This window comes from Canis lupus, chromosome 6 (genome assembly GCF_003254725.2).
Source record: "Canis lupus dingo isolate Sandy chromosome 6, ASM325472v2, whole genome shotgun sequence".
Classification (NCBI taxonomy): Eukaryota; Metazoa; Chordata; class Mammalia; order Carnivora; family Canidae; genus Canis; species Canis lupus.
Genome location: NC_064248.1, coordinates 10,059,283 through 10,078,851, shown reverse-complemented (window position 1 = coordinate 10,078,851; position 19,569 = coordinate 10,059,283). Strand labels below are relative to the sequence as shown.

Sequence of the window (19,569 nt, the reverse complement as noted above, 5' to 3'; positions counted from 1 at the left end):
GAAATAAGAATGCATGCACTGCCTGCCCAAAAATTCTAACCAGTTTCTCTAAATTATCACTTAAACCCTCTTAAATCGGGAACGGGAGTGGTGTCAAAAGTACTCAAACCAAAATAAACCAAAAAAACCCTTTTAAACCTATAAAACAAAACTCTCCAAAATTTCCGCATAATATACACATTTTACACGTTTACATGTATCATACCTAATTATTTAACACTTAACAAACTCCACAGTGATTACATTTGCCAGCAGTATGCAATGATATACATTATATTAGATGAGAATTAAATATTCCCTTAACCTGCAACAAACATACTGCAAAGCAAATAAACAATGTGATAATGTGTTAAAGATATATAATTAATGCAACACAATTTAGCAAAATGAAGTAGACAAATAGAGCAATTTTTAAAAATAATTACTTACCAAATGATTCTGGTAATGGAGAATTAGGGTGATGGACAACTCTCCTACTCCTGATAACTAGAAAAGTGGAAAAAATATACAAAGTATCTACTCAAAGATAAGAGAGAGCAATATGATAGTAAATACCAGGTCAAAATCCAAGAGAAAAGAGAACATCAGAGAATGAGCCTAGATTTTTGGACTCTGTGTGTGCATCTCTAATGAATAAATAAATAAATGAATAAATAAGAGACACACACACACACACAGAGATGCAGAGACATAGTCAGAAAGAGAAGCAGGCTCTATGCAGGAAGCCTGACGTGGGACTCAATCCCAAGGCTCCGGGATCACACGCTGAGCCAAAGGCAGATGTTCAACCACTGAGCCACCCAGGCGTCCCCAGAGTTGACATTCCTATTCAAGTCTGAAGGCCAGAGCAGCTGTACAACCAGAAAGAGCCAATGTTCCAGTTCAAAGGCTGTCAAGTGGGAGGAATTATCTCTTACTTGGGGGAGGTCAGCCTTTTGTTCTATTGAGTAGTAAATAGATGCCGCTATTGGATCATGCTCACTCACATTACAGAGGCAAGTTGCTTTATTCAGTCTACCAATCTGAAAGGCCAACCTCACCCAAAAACACCATCACAGAAAAACCCAGAATAATATTTGAGCAAATATCTGGACATCCCGTGGCTCAGTCAAGTTGACAAATAAAATTACCCATCACATCTGTGTTTTGGGATGGGACAGTAGGAGGGAGGATGAATTAGAAGATGAACATTCTTCTTAAGGATGGGAGCACAGCTTTGAGTCATCTGGAAAACCCAGAAAAATATCAAATCCTAAAAGTAGATTAGAGTGATCCCAGATTGCTGACATCCTCAGGCACTTGACAAATTTAAAATTAAAATCTTATTGGGGCAAAAATAAAATCATTTTAGGTGTCAAATTATTCTTACATAATTTTAAAATTAAAATATTAGATACAAAAAAATATTAGATACAACATAGATAACCAACCATATAAGAGGACAAGAATACAAAATGAGTCAAAATAAGAAGTTGGCAATAGAAACAGTCCCATAGGAACTTCAGAAAATGGCAAAAGCATGATATTTACTATAGAATTAAAATGTATGCCAAGAATAGCATATAATTATGGAGAAGAAGAATAATGGAATTAAGGTAGTCTAAGACCTTTGCAATATCCAGGAAGAGAAAGTACTAATCATTAGTTTGCTCTGTAGGACAAAAACCCTGAACTGCAGCCTTTGTTACTCTCTATGGTATAAATGCTCCCATGGTGGCTGATTTCAAGCTACCAACAAGAGGTTGCTGAACATGAATTTAGGAAAAGAGAGGCACAAGCTGTTCTCCTGAACCCACTGTGGCCCACTCCAGCACACCTCTAAATTAGTTCTTGAAAATGGAATTTAAAAAAATACAATCAATCCAAAAGAAGTCAAGAAAGGAGAGAGGGAAAAAAAGAGAATAGTCAGGACAAAAATAAAGCATATACTAAGATGATAAAATCAAATTCAAATATATTAGTAATTCCTGTAAGTGTAAATAGATGGATATTTCAGTTAAAAGATGAATATATTATAATCATAAATTGCAACTGCATGTTGTTTATGAGCAACACATCTAAAAGCATAAAGTAATAGAAAAATTGGAAGTAAAAAGAAAAAGAAAGATATACTAGTAGGCAAACCCTAACTCCCAAAAAGCTGGTATAGCTATATTAATATCAGAGAAGTAAATATTAAAAGCAAAAGCACTATAAGAAAGGAATATTCCGGAGCACCTGGATGGCTCAATTGGTAGCCCACGGGACTCTTGATCTGAGGGTTGTGATTCAAGCCCCACAATGGGTGTATAGCTTATTTAAAAAAAAAAAAAAAGTAGAGAGAATGCCATGGTGGGTCAGTCAGTTAAGCATCTGACTCTTCACTTAGGATCTGGTCATAATCTCAGGGTGGTGAGATTGAGCCTGCAGTCAGGCTCCCCACTCAGCGTGGAATCAGCTTCTCTCCCCATCCCTCTACCCCTCCTCCCACTCATGTGCATACATGCTTGCACTCTCAAATAAAGAAATATTTTTTAAAGGAATATTTCAGGGGGATCCCTGGGTGGCTCAGTGGTTTAGCACCTGCCTTTGGCCCAGGGCATGATCCTGGAGTCCCGGGATCAAGTCCCGCATCGGGGTCCCCGCATGGAGCCTACTTCTCCCTCTGCCCGTCTCTGCGTCTCTTTCTCAGTCTGTGTCTCTCATTAATAAATAAATAAAATCTTTTTTTAAAAAAGGAATAGTTCATAATGGTACATCCAACTCATAAAATATAACAATTCTATAACATAGTAGCATCTACAATATAGCCTCAAAATATACAAAGAAAAAATAAGAGAGTAGAAATAGACAACTCCATGATCACTTGGGACACACAAGTGTCCCAACACACTAACACACCTTTCCTTGGGACACACAAGTGTCCCAACACACTAACACACCTTTCCTAGTAATCAAGATAAGCAAGCAAAAAAAAATTAGTAATTAAGTTAAAAAGTATGCCATTAAGGTAGAAATCCATAACAAAAATGTAACTTAAAACTCCCATGTTTAAAAATTAAAAAATGCCAGGGATCCCTGGGTGGCGCAGCGGTTTGGCACCTGCCTTTGGCCCAGGGCGCGATCCTGGAGACCCGGGATCGAATCCTACATCGGGCTCCCGGTGCATGGAGCCTGCTTCTCCCTCTGCCTATGTCTCTGCCTCTCTCTCTCTCTCTCTCTGTGTGACTATCATAAATAAATAAAAATTTTAAAAAATTAAAAAATAAAAATTAAAAAATGCCAGTTCTACACAAACTCTTGCAGAAAATTTAAGAGAAAGAATACTTCTGAACTCATTTTACAAAGGCTGAATTACTCAAATACAAAAACTAAAAAAAAAAAAATTACAAGAAAAGTAAACTGCAAAACAAAATCCTTCATAAGCCAAGATTTTAAATTACTTCCTGTTTTTAATTTTTTAAAGTATTTTCTTGGGATCCCTGGGTGGCGCAGCAGTTTAGCACCTGCCCTTGGCCCAGGGCACGATCCTGGAGACCCGGGATCGAATCCCACGTCGTGCTCCTGGTGCATGGAGCCTGCTTCTCCCTCTGCCTGTGTCTCTGCCCCTCTCTCTCTCTCACTGTGTGCCTATCATAAATAAAAATAAATAAATAAATAAAAAAAATTAAAGTATTTTCTTTGACTTTGTTATTACTTTTGGTACTATGTCTTTGAGCAAGTTGCTTACAGCTTCTAAAGATTTTTATTTTATGTAATCTCCACTCGCCAATGTGGAGCTCAAACTTCCACCCCAGATTAAGAGTCGCATGCTCTACCAACTGAGCCAGCCAAGTAGCCCTTAAATTGCTACATTCTTGTTTTTTTTTTTTTTTAATTTTTATTTATTTATGATAGTCACAGAGAGAGAGAGAGACGCAGACACAGGCAGAGGGAGAAGCAGGCTCCATGCACCGGGAGCCCGACGTGGGATTCGATCCCGGGTCTCCAGGATCGCGCCCTGGGCCAAAGGCAGGCGCCAAACCACTGCGCCACCCAGGGATCCCTCTTGTTTTTTTTTTTAAGTTTTATTTATTTAAGTAATCTCTGGAGTGGCTGGGTGGCTTGGCTCAGTTGGTTAAGAGTCTGCCTTCAGCTCAGGTCATGCTCCCAGAGTCCTGGGAGTAAGCCCCAGTCATGCTCCCTGCTCTGCAGGGAGTCTGCTTCTTCCTCTCCCTCTGCCCCTTCCTGCAGCTTGTGCTTGCTTTGTCGATCTCTCTCTCTCAAAATAAATAAATAAAATCTTTAAAAAATATATTTAATAACCTCTACTCCCAACATGGAGCTCAAACTCATGACCCCAAGAAGCAAAATGTATAAGAAGTGGCCATGGCCTCCAGATTTACAGTCCAGTGAACTACAGATTTTACTTACCAAATTAGGGGGAAAAAATACCTGGTATTCATAAGTTCAATCATATTGAACTTATAAGAAAGACATCAATGATAGTACGGTATTTATATACCATCTGAGACTACCTTATGCCCCTAAACACCCCACAAACTAAGTGGTCCCATCCCTGTGCTATGGAAACGAACTGAGTAAACAGCCTAGAGAAAATCTGCACACATTTTTCAGTCCTCTGTATTGAATTTTATAAGATTCTTTCCAGAGGAAACTTTCCCTCCTTGGAACCATTTAGGACAATATCTAAAGGAGAGGGCAATTAGGACAATTATTTAAAGCATAAGCATTATTAAGCATTAACATAGAGTATGTACTTATGCTTTTGCCCTTTGGTTTGCTTATAGCTTTTATAGGCATTGATTCAATAAACATTTCTAACAATCTCTCTGGTGGATAGGTGGTAGGCATCAACCCATAGAAGATATAAGATGGAGGGAGAGGGTAATCTGGCTGGCTCAGTTGGTAGAGCATGTGACTCTTGATCTTGGGGTTTGTGAGTTTGAGCCCCACATTGGGTATAGAGATTACTTTAAATTTTTTTAAAAAGAAAAAACAACAAAATGGAGGCATGTAAGTGTTCATTGACAGTAGTGTTCACTGTTGTTCAGCTTGGGCTCAAGGGAGAACCAATCTTCTTACTCTCCAAACCACATTCCAGATACTAAATCAAGACCCTCCAGAGAAGATGGAAATCCTTAGGCAAACATAATCTTTCTGACCTATGATTGGGTACTTTCCTGACGTATCTATATGAGCCCCCCCCCCCCAACTGGTGGTAACCTCTCTGTTCTTTGAAATCCCAGATGGTTTATTTCATTCATTCATAGTGTCATTCAACAAATATTAAATAGGACCTTCCACCTTTGAAGCATTGTGTATTTCCTTGTATTTAAAATTATGTGTGAACTGGCCTTGTCCTACCTTCTGAGCTCTTTGAGGACAGAAAGATCTTACCCAATTCCTTTGTACATTTATGGAAATTCTTAACACAATACTTGGCACTCGGTGAGTACTCATTAAATACTTGATGACTTTCTGAAGTTTGACCAAATTCCAATTCAATCCTGTTCTTACTCCAACTGACTCCATAAAGCAAACAAAATCATTCCATGATAGTATCCAACCTTTTACTTCCTCCCATTTCCCACTTCTAAATACCGCCTTCCCTGATACTAATTCTCTAAAAGAGAATCCTCATTTGGGGTATCAGATCAGTGTCATCATGCATGTAAAAAAACAACCACTAAAAATAACTCACCCTCTTTGGAACTCCAATGTCTCTTATAACCAGAGCATGACTGGATCATAGGAAATGCTCTGGACCCTGCAGGTATCAGGAGGCCAGCCCTGGCACCGTCCTGTATCAACACCTTCATCAAGGTTTACTGATTTGTATGTTATCCTCTTCTATCCAGATTATAAACTCCTTCAAAGAGAACCGTCTTTTGTAAGGAGGTGGGATCTAAATAAAAGTTGGTATTTTAGCTCTGGATACCAACTCTACATACTTCTGGATTGGTTCATGTAACTTGCAGACACACGAGGCATCCTTGCATCCATGTGTGCTGTCCTTCCTCTGCCAAAATGTCACTGGGAGGGAGGTAAAATAATTTAAAACAGGAGGGAGGTAAATTAATGTAAAACGATCTTTCTGCTCTCTCATTTGTCCTCCATCTCTCTAGGACCAAAGACTTTGTAGCCATGGGGCAAAATAAAACCAATTACTTCCAATGCATTAGTGCTCCTTGGACAGCTGGATTACCTGGCCCTAGTGAACAGAGTGTGGTTCTGAAATCAAGAATGGGACAACTTGGGGATCCCTGGGTGGCTCAGCGGTTTAGCGCGTGCCTTCCACCCAGGGCGTGATCCTGGAATCCTGGGATCGAGTCCCAGGTCAGGCTCCCTGCATGGAGCCTGCTTCTCCCTCTGCCTGTGTCTCTCTCTGTGTCTCAAATGAATGAATGAATATTATATATATTAAAAAAAAGAATGGGACAACTTCACTTCTGCGAACATCACCCTCTGGGCAAGCACTGGGATCAAACTCGTAAGCCACGAGAGGCACTCTGTTGGTGACCTGCAGTGGCCCCAACAACAGGAGTGCTGCTCCAGGATTTCCACGGGTTCAAGGACGCCAAGTCTAGCTTGGAAGTGAGGTTCAAGGCATTCTGCAGAAGCTGCATCCGTGCAGCAATCACTGTCTCCACGTGTTTGGAAGGGTTGGGGGTTGGGGCAATGATGAATTCCCTCCTCCATCCCGTGGCGCCATCTTGGGAGCAGGGAACAAGTGATTCCAACCCCAGAAAGGTCGAGAAGGTTCCTCGGGGAGGGCCTCAGAGGCTTCCCACACCGAGAGACTGGCTCTGAAGAGGGACACTTCTCTCTGAAGGGAGAAAAACTCGTCATTCGTCGAGTCCCTGTGGCTCGAAAAGGCCTCAGTTCTCACTAATTCCTTTCCTGACAAAAGCACTTGTGAAAACGCCGACGCTCCACACGTGGTTCCACGAATCTGAGAAAACTTCCCGAGGAAAGAAAGAAGCCATCCAGGCGGCTCCGCCACCACCTTCGAACCCGCGCGGACGCAAGACCCTCCCCGGCCGCACCCGCGCCGGCCCCCGGGTCGCGCGCCCAAGCGGGGCGCGTGCGCAGATCGCCGCGCCGCCGCGCTGCGCAGGCGCCGTGGCCATTTCCGGGATCTGTCAGCCGCTCCCTCTGGGCCTCGGTCCTCCGCCCGCGCCCGCCGGAGCCTGTTCGCGTCGACTGACCAGAGTCCGCGAATTCTCCGCTCCGAGCCGGTCCGGACTGCCCCGATCCCAGGTAAGGGCCAACAGGGCGAGCTCCTGGCCCTGTCGGCCTCCATTGGCCCGGCCTCGCCCCGGACTTGAACCCGCGGGGGCGGTGAGGCGGGGGCTTAGGCCGCGGGGCCCAGGGGCTGTGAGGGGCGGGCCGGGTCTCCGGGCCTGGCCTCCGGAGGTGGCGGGGGTCCCGGTTCTTTGTGGGGCCCTCCGAGCCCGTGGGGTTCCCGCACACACAAACCGCTTCCCTCGAGGTTTTCCAGCTCTGAGCCAGGATTAGCGGCTCCTCCACCTGCGCTTCCATAGCCCTGTTCACTTTTCTATGATGGGCTTTTATCGCAATCTGTAAAATTGTCGTAAATGAGATGACCTCCCCCTGGTCGAGCGTCACGACGGACAGTTCCTTCCTTCCTTTAGCAGCTAGGTTGGGTCCTGCGCACGGTGGGCGACCCTGGAATGTCCCAGGGCAGCCCTCAGTCTTTCAGCTCTTGGGGTGGGAGGGCCTCCTCGAGTTCCTTAAGCTTACCCCTCTCGAGAATTGCCTTCTTTTTTTTCTTCTTCTTCTTTTAAAGATTTTATTTATTCATGAGAGACAGAGATGAGAGCTGCCCTCTCTTGAGTATTGCACAAACCCGCCCCTACTCGCTCCGTGGAGCCTTTTATGTAGCCCCTTCCACGTTCCAGCCTCTCCGGTAGGAAAACGGCCCAAATTCCAGTCCCGGCACCGCTACTTCGTTGAGGAGACCCTGGGAAGATGCTTCTCTGAGTCTCTGTTTCCTTGTCTGCAGTAGGAAGGTTCTTAGGGCCTTTTTTTTTTTTTTTTTTTTTTTTAGGATCAAGTGCATTTATTTGCATTAATTGCCTAGAATAGTACCTGGCCCAGAGTAGGTGCTCGATCAATATTAGCTATTCCATCTGTTCTGGGCATTCTGTGCTTATCTCTTTTTCCTTCCTTTCTTACTCCCCACCTCCGCCCCAGACTTGAGGACCAGGGAAGTGTCAGATGTATTTATGCTTCTGGCCCTATCCCTGCGCTTAACTACGCTGCTGGGAACATGGTAGGCACTTAATAAATTGTAGCTTAGAATCTTTGATGAGAAAGCCATCTGTTCTCATACTGCAGCTCTGGAGCTTGAAGGAAGATGCTAACCTACTTTTACCTGCTTCGACTCATTGCCTAAATTACCTACGTTAGCCTCGTTCTGCCCTTTTCTTTTTTAAATCAATTTTATCTCACCTTTTGGTACCAGGTAGGTCCTGGGTTTTTTCAGGTACCTAAGGAAAAAAGGAGAGTATCAGTCTGGAGGATGTTTTTGCCCTGTTAGGGAGTGGGTGTAACTGGCTGGTTCCTACCACAGAGTATTCAGAAGCCTTGCAAGGTTAATTCTTCTACCTATCATAGTTAAAGGAGGGGATTATCTTGGAAAAAACACTTGCTTGGAGGAAGAGTGGCATATTTTGATCTAGTTAACTAATCATATGCTGAAACAAATTCTGCATAAGGAAGTTTAAAATGATTTGCTGGTGGTGCTGGTGCCTGACATGGAAACCAAGTCTCTGGACATCGTGGAGGGTGTGGTGACCTTGTTGGAGTAGAGTACCTGGTATTGCTGGGTTGGGTAATGAGAGCAATTAGAAACTGGATGAATCACAGTGTTGGAAACTGACTCTAAACAGGGAACTGAAGTCTTCACTGTACAAATACTTTCAGGCTTCAGGGCCAATATTTCAAAATATATGTAGACATTTCCAAGTTCAGAGGATAATAACTGGTGTGTACTTTTAGAGATGGCTCAAAAGCCTTGGGTCAAAGGAAGAAAGGGAACTAACTTAGCATCTCTTTTGGGCTAGGCTTCGTACTACATGTTTTCACATGTTATCTCACGTAACGTACCTACAGCCTTAGAATGTCAGTAACTTGTCCATTTACATCTCTTTTAAAAATGAGATTTAAATGTTAAGTGATCGGCCCAGGATGTCATAGCTAGCATGTGACTAAGCTTTAATTGAAACCCAAAAAAAAAAAAAAAAAAAAAAAAGAAACCCAGGTTGCCTTCACTCCAGAGTCCATAGCAACCAAACATCAGAATGGCTATACTCAAAGTGATAAATAGTTGAGTTGTAGAGAGAGTGCCTGTAATCATACTATAAATCATTTTTTTCTCTCATTGCTATACAATAAAAGGTTATCAATAGAAGCTTGTAAAGTTTCATGTCACCACCTTTTCTGTCCCTTTTTCTCCTATCTATTCCAATTAAGACAGAGCTTTTCAGGTTTCACTTAAATATTAATCACAGTTTAGAATTAGAATTATCTGGCAGCCCGGGTGGCTCAGCAGTTTAGCGCTACCTTCAGTCCAGGGCGTGATCCTGGGGACCCAAAAATTGAGTCCCACATCCAGCTCCCCGCATGGAGCCTCCTTCTCCTTCTGCCTGTGTCTCTGCCTCTCTCTCTCTCTGTCTCTCATGAATAAAAAAATAAAATCTTTAAAAAAAAAATAGAATTATCATCCTATGGCAGAAGGTCTGTTTTTCTTGGTACAGAATTCAAGCTATTACCCTCCTGCACTCACTGAGTTGATAAATACAGACTGTTTGCTGGGTGCCTTATACATTTGAGAAACATGAGTGCTGTCTTACCCTACAGACTTAAAATACCGACATGATTATAAATGAGATACAGGCCTAAGTATATGTTCAAATATGGGACTTGAATGATAAAACAAATTTAGAAGTGCAATTTTATTTATTTTTTTATATTTTTTAAATATTTTACTTATTCATGGGGGGCGGGCAGAGACATAGGCAGAGGGCGAAGCAGGCCCCCTGCAGGAGCCAGATGAGGGACTCATTCTGGGACCCCAGGATCACGCCCTGAGTCAAAGGCAGATGCTCAACCTCTGAGCCACCCAGGTGTCCCTAGAAATGCAATTTTAGAAGTAATTATGTCGTTATGTAAATGTTTACTTCTTTTGAAAGCTTTGCTACCTTGCTTGAAAAATTGAGTTGTGGGACACCTGGGTGACTCAGCAGGTGTGTCTGCTTTCTGGCTCAGGGCGTGATTCTGGAAGTCCCAGATCGAGTCCCACATAGGGCTCCCGGCATGGAGTCTGCTTCTCCCTCTGCCTATGTCTCTCCTCTCTGTGTGTGTCTTTCATGAATAAATAAATAAAATCTTAAAAAAAAAACAAACAAAAAAAACCTGAGTTGAGGGGTGCCTGGCTGGCTTAGTCAGTGGAGCATGTAACTCTTGATCTCAGGGTTGTAAGTTTAAGCCCCACTTTGGGTATAGAGATTATTTAAAAATAAAGTCCTTTAAAAAATTGAAGAATGAGAAAGTCTTTGCATCTGTTCTTTTTAACTATACATGAAATATGTGTTTTTATTGCATGTAGATAGTCACATTGAATTATTATTTGTAGGCTTGTTTTAATTAACAAATGAGCCTATAAAAGATGGCATTTGAACTAAATTGCTTTTAATTAAGGAGATACTTATGACACAGTATGTTATTTTGAGTAACTGAGTAAAACCTGTTGTGATGGGTAAGCATCTGATATCAGATATAAAAAGAGAATCATGCAGTGAGCATCTGGAAGTTTATGTTTTAAAAAAACATGTTAAGCAGCCTCATTTGAATTTATTTAAAACATTTTTTAAAAATTTCCAGTTAGATGCTTTTTCTTTACTTGTGAGTTGCAGTTTGCTTTCTGGAACATATAAGTAAAAAACCAGTGACCTAAATATCTCCACTTTAGAACAGAATATGAAACATGGACATTTCTCTGCCAGTTCAAGATACCATGTTTTATTTAAGGGTGCACTTAATCTCTTTTTGACCTTTGGATTCCTTTACAACAATTAACAGAGACATTTCTTCTGCTTTCCACTGAGATTGATTTTTGCTTTATCTGCTGAACTTTGATCACTTCATAACCTTCTGGTGTCCTTTCCATTTGTTTCCTATTTACATGAGAATTCCTATCGTACAATTCAGTCTCCACCCTGGGTTAAACACTTGTGCTGAAGTGGATTGAAATTTCAGTGTTGTATGAGTGCCTTTTAGAAATAATAAAGGGATGGGGGATCTTGCTGCTTTAAAAAAAAATTCTCATTTCAGGTAATGGTTGCTTCTTTGGTGGCTTTGGTTTGGGTGTCTATGAAATAGAAAAATTTTTTAAAGATTTTATTTATTTATTCATGAGAGACACAGAGAGAGAGAGGCAGAGACGTGAGCAGAGGGAGAAGCAGTCTCCCTGTCAGGAGCCCAATGTGGGTCTCCATCCCAGGACCCCGGGATCATGACCTGAGCCAAAGGCAGATCTGAGCCACCCAGGCACCCCGAAATAGAGAATTTTATTTGATTTTTAATTTAATGATGTGTCACAGATTCCTGCTTTTCATTTTCATTCAAAAGTTTAAAGAGCAATGTAAATAAACACCTGTAAAATGTATCCTCTGTGTAGATTTATGTTAACATTTTGCCAGGTTTGCTGTTTGTATATCTACTTGTCGTCCTGAACTACTGAAAATAAATTACAGAAAACCACCCCTAAACATTTCACTCTTAAACACTTTATCATCTTTATCTCCTAAGAGTTAGAACATGCTCCTATGTAACAGCAAACAGGTGTAGTTAAGACATTTAAAATAATTCCAATTGTTATGTAGTATGTAGTACAAATTGATATTTTCCTTATTGTACAAAATGTGTCTTTTATGACTTTTTTAAAAGATTTTCTTTATTCGTGAGAGACATGGAGAGAGAGGCAGAGAGACACAGGCAGAGGGAGAAGCAGGCTCCATGCAGGGAGCCCGATGTGGGACTCAATCCCAGGACTCCAGGACCATGGCCTGGGCCGAAGGCAGGCGCCAAACCCCTGAGCCACCCAGGGATCCCTTTTTATGACTATTTTAAAAATATAGATCACAGGACACCTGGGTGGCTCAGCGGTTGAGTGCCTGCCTTTGGCTCAGGGCGTGATCCTGGAATCCAGTCCCACATTGGGCTTCCTGCATGGAGCTTGATTCTCCCTCTACCTGTGTCTCTGCCTCTCTCTCTGTCTCTCATGAATAAATAAATAAAATCTTTAAAAATAAATAAATAATTTTTTTAAGAGAAAACGAAAACATATTTTCATTACCTATAACATTTGTGCTGCATAACTAATCCCTTGAGATCCCTGTCTGGGGATGAGTCCCACATCAGGCTACCCACAGGGAGCCTGCTTCTCTCTCTGCCTCTGTCTCTGTGTCTCTCATAAACAAATAAAATCTTAAAAAATTCTCTCTTCTTTATTTCCTTTAAACAGAGAAGTAGAAAGAGAAAGAAAGAAAGAAAGAAAGAAAGAAAGAAAGAAAGAAAGAAAGAAAACAAGGAAGTAGGTCTAGATTTTTATTGGATTTATTTATTTATTTATTTATTTATTTTATTTATTTATTTATTTTAAAGATTTTATTTATTCATGATAGACACAGAGAGAGAGGGGCAGAGAGACCAGCAGAGGGAGAAGCAGGCTCCACGCAGGAAGCCCGAAGCAGGACTCGATCCCAGGACTCCAGGATCACGCCCTGGGCCAAAGGCAGGCACTGAACCACTGAGCCACCCAGGGATCCCCTAGATTTTTATTGGATTTAGAGCAAATATGTTTGGCAGAAATATTTGACAGATGGGTTGCCATATTATTAGGTTTCTCCAGGATAGTCTTGTGATCTGTTATAACAACATAACTAATAGTGTCTCTTTTTGCTTTCTTAAACATATTCTGGTCTGGTTGATAAATTAGTGGTCACTATTTCTAAATGATCATGTGCACTTCATGTTTCCTCCCATCAGGAAGCCCATCAGATTTGATTATTCTGCTTTTTTTTTTTTTTTTTTAAGATTTTATTTATTCATTCATGAGAGACCCACAGAGAGAGAGAGAGAGAGAGAAGCAGAGACACAGGGAGAGGGAGAAGCAGGCTCCATGCAGGGAGCCGGACATGGGAGTCTATCCCGGTTCTCCAGGCTCAGGCCCCAGGCTGAAGGCAGCGCTAAACCGCTGAGCCACCTGGGCTGCCCACTGCTCTTTTTTTTTTTTTAATTTATTTTTATTTATTTATAATAGAGAGAGAGAGAGGCAGAGACACAGGCAGAGGAGAGGGAGAAGTAGGCTCCATGCCAGGAGCCCGATGCGGGACTCGATCCCTGGACTCCAGGATCGCGCCCTGGGCCAAAGGCAGGCGCCAAACCACTGAGCCACCCAGGGATCCCCAGCCCACTACTCTTTTTGATGATAAATGTGATTCTTTGGTTAAGATGGTGACTGCCAGAGTTTTTTGTTGTGAAGCCTCATTTTTCTCTTTTAAATTAGTAATCTGTGAGATGATAATTTGAGACTGTGAATATCCTGTATCCCAACAATCTTTAACTTATAGTTTTTGAGTCCCTTGATGGCCCTTGGCAGAATAAAGTATACATTGGTAATTACAGTGCTTGTGGTATTTAAGTGATTAAGTTTTGACATTGAGATTGATTTTTTCATCGAACAGTAATGTTTTATTTGTCTCCAGACAACCGAAATTGTTTTGCCTCCCATTTTAAATGCTTTTTTCTGTTGCTTATTACAGCTTTTTATCCTTTGAAAACACTAAGAATAATGTCCCTGCATCAGTTTTTACTAGAGCCAATCACCTGTCATGCCTGGAACAGGGATCGTACCCGTAAGTATGCTATTAACTTTACTTCCTTATTTTGGTGCCCTTGATATTTTTAGATGTAGGCACTTTTTTAGGGATCACATATTTGTTTCACATGTGAAAAGAGCACAGACATGAATTCGGAAGGAAACTAGGTCAGTTGTTTGGTTTATAGATAAGAGAAACCAAGGCCTAGAGTTTCCAGTAGAAGGAAGTAGTGGTTGATGTCAGAGCCATCGCTAGATCTAAGCCTTCTGGCTCCATGTCCATATCTTTTTCCCCAGTACCAGTTGGAAAATGGTTTATGTCAGAGGGATCTTTCATTGCCTTAAGAACCTAGTGTCTGGAATGGTTGTATGATGTCACAGTCATCCCAGCATTTAGTCAGACTACTAGGACCTAGGAATAAACTATTACAGAGGTATATACTTATTCCTGATGTACTAAGAGCAGTCTTGGCTAATATTTACTGTATTATTTGTAATAAGCTTGAGTTTCTTGTTTTCTTGCTCCAACCAACTACAGTGGGATGCCTGGGTGGCTTAGCGGTTGGGCGCCTGCCTTCGGCCCAGGGTGTGATCCTGGAGTCCCGGGATTGAGTCCCACATCAGGCTTCCTGGATGGAGCCTGCTTCTCCCTCTGCCTTTCTGTGTCTCTGCCTGCCTTTCTCTCTCTCTCCCTCTGTGTGTGTGTCTCTCTCAAATAAATAAATAAATAAATAAATAAATAAATAAATAAATAAATAAAATCTTTAAAAGAGAGAGAAGACTCTCAGAAATAGGCACAGTACAACAAGCAAAGTGATAGTATGTATGCAGGAGGCCAAAAAAAACCCCTAAAAACAGAAGTGTAGTATGCCCATAAGTTATTTAAAAAATTATTTTTATTTATTTTTTTATTTATGATAGTCACACAGAGAGAGAGAGAGAGAGGCAGAGACATAGGCAGAGGGAGAAGCAGGCTCCATGCACCGGGAACCCGACGTGGGATTCGATCCCGGGTCTCCAGGATCGCACCCTGGGCCAAAGGCAGGCGCTAAACTGCTGTGCCACCCAGGGATCCCGTTATTTTTTTTTTTTTTAATTTTTATTTATTTATGATAGTCACAGAGAGAGAGAGAGAGAGAGGCAGAGACATAGGCAGAGGGAGAAGCAGGCTCCATGCACCGGGAGCCCGATGTGGGATTCGATCCCGGGTCTCCAGGATCTCGCCCTGGGCCAAAGGCAGGCGCCAAACCGCTGCGCCACCCAGGGATCCCTATTTTTTTAAATTAATTATATTCACTTCTTTAAAATAAAGCTTTATTGAGATATAATTTGCATAACATAAAATTCACCCTTTTAAAAGATGTGTGAGCAGTTTTTAGTATATTCACAGTTATGAAATAATACTACTATCTAGTTTCAGAGTATTTTCTGTCACTCCAAAAAGACTGGGACGCCTGGGTGGCTCAGCAGTTTGGCGCCTGCCTTCGGCCCAGGGCGTGATCCTGGAGACCCAGGATCGAGTCCCACGTTGGGCTCCCTGCATGGAGCCTGCTTCTCTCTCTGCCTCTCTCTATCTCTCATTAATAAATAAAGTCTTAAAAAAAAAAAAAAAGACTGACATTAGCAGTTATTACCCATTAGAAGTTTTGCTCAAAACTTCCAGTCTTGGGGATCCCTGGGTGGCTCAGCAGTTTAGCGTCTGCCTTCGGCACAGGGCGTGATCCTGGAGGCCTGAGATCGAGTCCCACATCAGGCTCCCTGCATGGAGCCTGCTTCTCCCTCTGCCTGTGTCTCTGCCTCTCTCTCCCTCTCTCTGTGTATCTCATGAATGGATAAATAAAATCTTAAACAAAACAAAACAAAACAAAAAAAACATCCAGTCTTGGGTGCCTGGGTGGCTCAGTGGTTGTGTGGCTACCTTTGCCTCGGGTCACAACCCGGGGTTCTGGGATTGAGTCCCTCATCCAGCTGTCTGCGGGGAACCTACCTTTCCCTCTGCCTATGTCTCTGCTCCCCCCACCCCGCCCCATGTCTCTCATGAATTAATAAATCAAATCTTAAAAAAAAAAAAAAAAAAAAAAAAAACTTCAGGTCTTCAGCAACTACTCACTCTGGTCTGCATGGATTTGCATATTCTGGACATTTGTACAAGTGGAATCATACAATATGTGGCTTTTTGCATCTAGCTTCTTTCACTGACTATAATGTTTCAAGGTTTATCCATGTTGTTCCATGTACAAGTACTTTATTACCTTTTATAGTTGAATAATACTGTACAGACATACCTTTTTTTTTTTTTTTTTTGAGATTTATCTATTTTAGAGAGACAGTGTATGCACAAATCCAAGTTAGGGGAATGGCGGGGGGCGGGGAGGAGAATCTTCAAGCAGACTCCCTGCTGAGTGCAGTCCAACTTGTGAGATAGAGCCCCAACCTGAGATCATGACCTGATCCGAATTCAAGAGCCAGATGCCTAACCGAGCCACCCAGGCACCCCCTAGACATACCATATTTTCATCAGTTTATTCATTAGTTGGATGGACATGGAGCTGTTACCACTTTTTGGCTATTATGAATAATGCTGCTGTGAACATCACATACCAGTTTTTATGTGGACACGTTTTCATTTCCCTTGAGTTTATACCTAGGAGTTGAATTTCTGGGTCATATGGTAACTATGTTTAACATTTTGTGGAGCGGCCAGGCTGTTTTATATAAGATGTGAAGTAGGGGGCCCATTCATCCTTTTGAATGTGACTCTCCAGTTGTCCCAACACCATTTGTTAAAGGCTACTTTCTCCTCACTGAACTGTCTTGGTACCCTTGTCAATAATAAATTGAGTGTAAATGTGAAGGTTTATTGAACTCTCAATTCTGTTCCATTGATCTTATGTCTATCCAAATGTCAGGACCACATTGTCTTGGTTACTGTAGCTTTGTAGTAAGTTTGTAATTGCAAAGTATGAGTTCCAACTTTGTGTTTCTCAAGATTCTTCTGGCTCTTCTAGGCCCCTTGCATTTTCATATGAATTTAAGGGTCAGCTTATTCATTTCTGCAAAAAAGCAAATTGAGAATTTGATAGAGATTGCTTTCAATCTACCATGTAGATTGAAACTTAACAAGATGGTAAATCTAAAGCTTCTGTTTTGTGATCATCTCACAGAGCTTCATAGCTGAGTTTCCTATGTCTTCTGTCTCTACGTTCCCATGGAAAAATGGGTTTTTGGAGTATTTCCAATTATTTTTAGTACAAAGTTCATATTGTTCTCAAACTACTTGATAAACTTAATATTTTAAGTTAGATTTTGTTATAATTTAAAATTTGTAGCATTTTTGAGGTTTAGATTTATTTCTTTTTTTTTAAATTTTTTTATTTATTTATGATAGTCACACAGAGAGAGAGAGAGAGAGAGAGAGAGGCAGAGACACAGGCAGAGGGAGAAGCAGGCTCCATGCACCGGGAGCCCGACGTGGGACTCGATCCCGGGTCTCCAGGATCGCGCCCTGGGCCAAAGGCAGGCGCCACACCGCTGCACCACCCAGGGATCCCCAAGGTTTAGATTTGGATTTGACTTTTGAAATCCCTGTGAGCATCTTAGAAATTTAGAGAAATGTGTATAACTGATTTTGAGAAAGTACTTAAAGACTTAGGATTTTAGAGCTAGATACTTATCTGGTTCCACAGTTTCAATTGTAAAACAGATGTTAACTTTCCTAAGGAGGGAAAGGAAAGGTAATAGAGTAGAAGGTGGGAGCTAGTAAATGATTGCTCTAAAGTGTGAATCGGGATTCCTGGATGGCTCAGCGGTTTGGCGCCTGCCTTTTTTTTTTTTTTTTTTTTTTTAAATTTTTTTTTATTTATTTATGATAGGCACACAGTGAGAGAGAGAGAGGCAGAGACACAGGCAGAGGGAGAAGCAGGCTCCATGCACCGGGAGCCTGACGTGGGATTCGATCCCGGGTCTCCAGGATCGCGCCCTGGGCCAAAGGCAGGCGCCAAACCGCTGCGCCACCCAGGGATCCCTGGCGCCTGCCTTTGGCCCAGGGCGCGATCCTGGAGTCCTGGGATCGAGTTCCATGTCGGGCTCCCAGCATGGAGCTGCTTCTCCCTCTCCTCTGCCTGTGTGTCTGCCTCTCTCTCTCTCTGTCTATCATGAATAAATAAATAAAACCTTTAAAAAAAGTCTGGATCATAGATCCTAATTTTAATTTTAAGAAATCAGTGTTTTGGGGATGCCTGGGTGGCTCAACAGGTTAGCACCTGCCTTCAGCCCAGGGCATAGTCCTGGGGTCCCAGGATCAAGTCCCACATTGGGCTCCTTGTATGGAGCCTGCTTCCCCCTCTGCCTGTGTCTCTGCCTCTCTTTCTGGATCTCTCATGAATAAATAAATAAAATATTAAAAAAAAAACCTTTTTCTTTTTGTTTTGTTTTAATACTTTATTCATTTGATAGAGATAGAAAGAACAAGCAGAGAGGGGGAAAGAGAAGCAGACTCCCCGATGAGCAAGGAGCGTGATATAGGGCTCACTCCTAGGACCCTGGGATCATGATCTGAGCCATCCAGGCACCCTTTTGTGTTTGTTTGTTTGTTTTAATGAGTGAACTATAAAGGAGGAAAAATCAATATAAATTCAAATGAAATCTATCATATATATGTATATTCTTAATATTTCAAATCGATCCAAGAGATTTCTCTTAAAAAACAATTTTAGGGGTACCTGGGTGGATCAGTGGTTGAGCGTCTCTGCCTTTGGTTCAGTCATGATTCTGAGGGTCCTAGGATGGAGTTCCTCATTGGGCTACCCGCAGGGAGCCTCCTTCTCTCTCTACCTATGTCTCCGCCTCTCTCTGTGTCTCTCATGAATAAATAAATTAAATCTTAAAAAAAATGTTTTTTTAATTTTGCAATTCATACTGGCTTTATTGTAAAGGAAAGCTTTGATGTATTATATGAGCAGAATTAAGGTTTTTTTTGATAAATTAATGGTTCCAACCTGGGTCCATGTAGCAGTAATGAAAACATAGGAGCTATTGTCAGTGTTTCAGAAATTGTAATAGAAAGTAAATATTTATTGCTAATAATGTTGGACAGGTGAACTAAAATAAAATGTCAAATATATTTACTGTGGGCTAAAAATTATATCAGCAAAGTATGATAACATTGTTTAATTCTTACTAGTTAGAATCTTAATTGTATATATCTTTAATAAAATGAATTTTTATTTTTTTATTTTTTTATTTTTAAGATTTTATTTGTTTATTCATGAGAGACACAGAGTGAGAGAGAGAGGCAGAGACAGAGGGAGAAGCAGGCTCCCCACAAGGAGGCTGATGTGGGACTCGATCCTGGATCCCAGAATCAGGACCTGAGCTGAAGGCAGACACTCAACCACTGAGCCATCCAGGCATCCCAATAAAATGAATTTTTAAATTCAAGTTTTCTGCAAAACATTTTAAAATATGGTTTCCAAGTAGAGGTAAAAATCATAAAAGGAATTTTTCGGGCAGCCCGGGTGGCTCAGTGGTTTAGCACCGCCTTCAGTCCAGGGTGTGATCCTGGAGACCCGGAATCGAGTCTCGCCTCGGGTTCCCTGCATGGAGCCTGCTTCTCCCTCTGCCTGTGTCTGTGCCTCTCTCTCTCTCTCTCTCTCTGACTCTCATGAATAAATAAATAAAAT

At 41.7% G+C, this 19,569-nt stretch overlaps 1 protein-coding gene and 1 long non-coding RNA gene across 3 annotated transcripts in view; one reads left to right on the top strand and one right to left on the bottom strand.

The window, feature by feature from the left end:
* Nucleotides 1-7,059, bottom strand: part of LOC112646293 (uncharacterized) — a 63,482-nt gene extending 56,423 nt beyond the window's left edge. Inside the window, exon 1 of the long non-coding RNA XR_003127544.3 lies at nt 5,684-7,059. This is a non-coding gene — a long non-coding RNA (uncharacterized LOC112646293). The remainder of the gene's footprint in view (nt 1-5,683) is intronic.
* A 24-nt stretch (nt 7,060-7,083) lies between these two features.
* The window catches only part of ARPC1A (actin related protein 2/3 complex subunit 1A), a 33,118-nt gene continuing 20,632 nt past the window's right edge, over nt 7,084-19,569 (top strand). Inside the window, exons 1-3 of one of the 2 annotated variants that reach the window (XM_049110847.1) lie at nt 7,108-7,242; nt 12,533-12,601; nt 13,833-13,925. In XM_049110847.1, the coding sequence (XP_048966804.1) occupies nt 13,862-13,925 (64 nt within the window). In that variant the 5' untranslated portion in view covers nt 7,108-7,242; nt 12,533-12,601; nt 13,833-13,861. Of the gene's footprint in view, nt 7,243-12,532; nt 12,602-13,832; nt 13,926-19,569 lie in introns of both variants that reach the window. The other variant, XM_025426191.1, reaches the window with a different exon arrangement.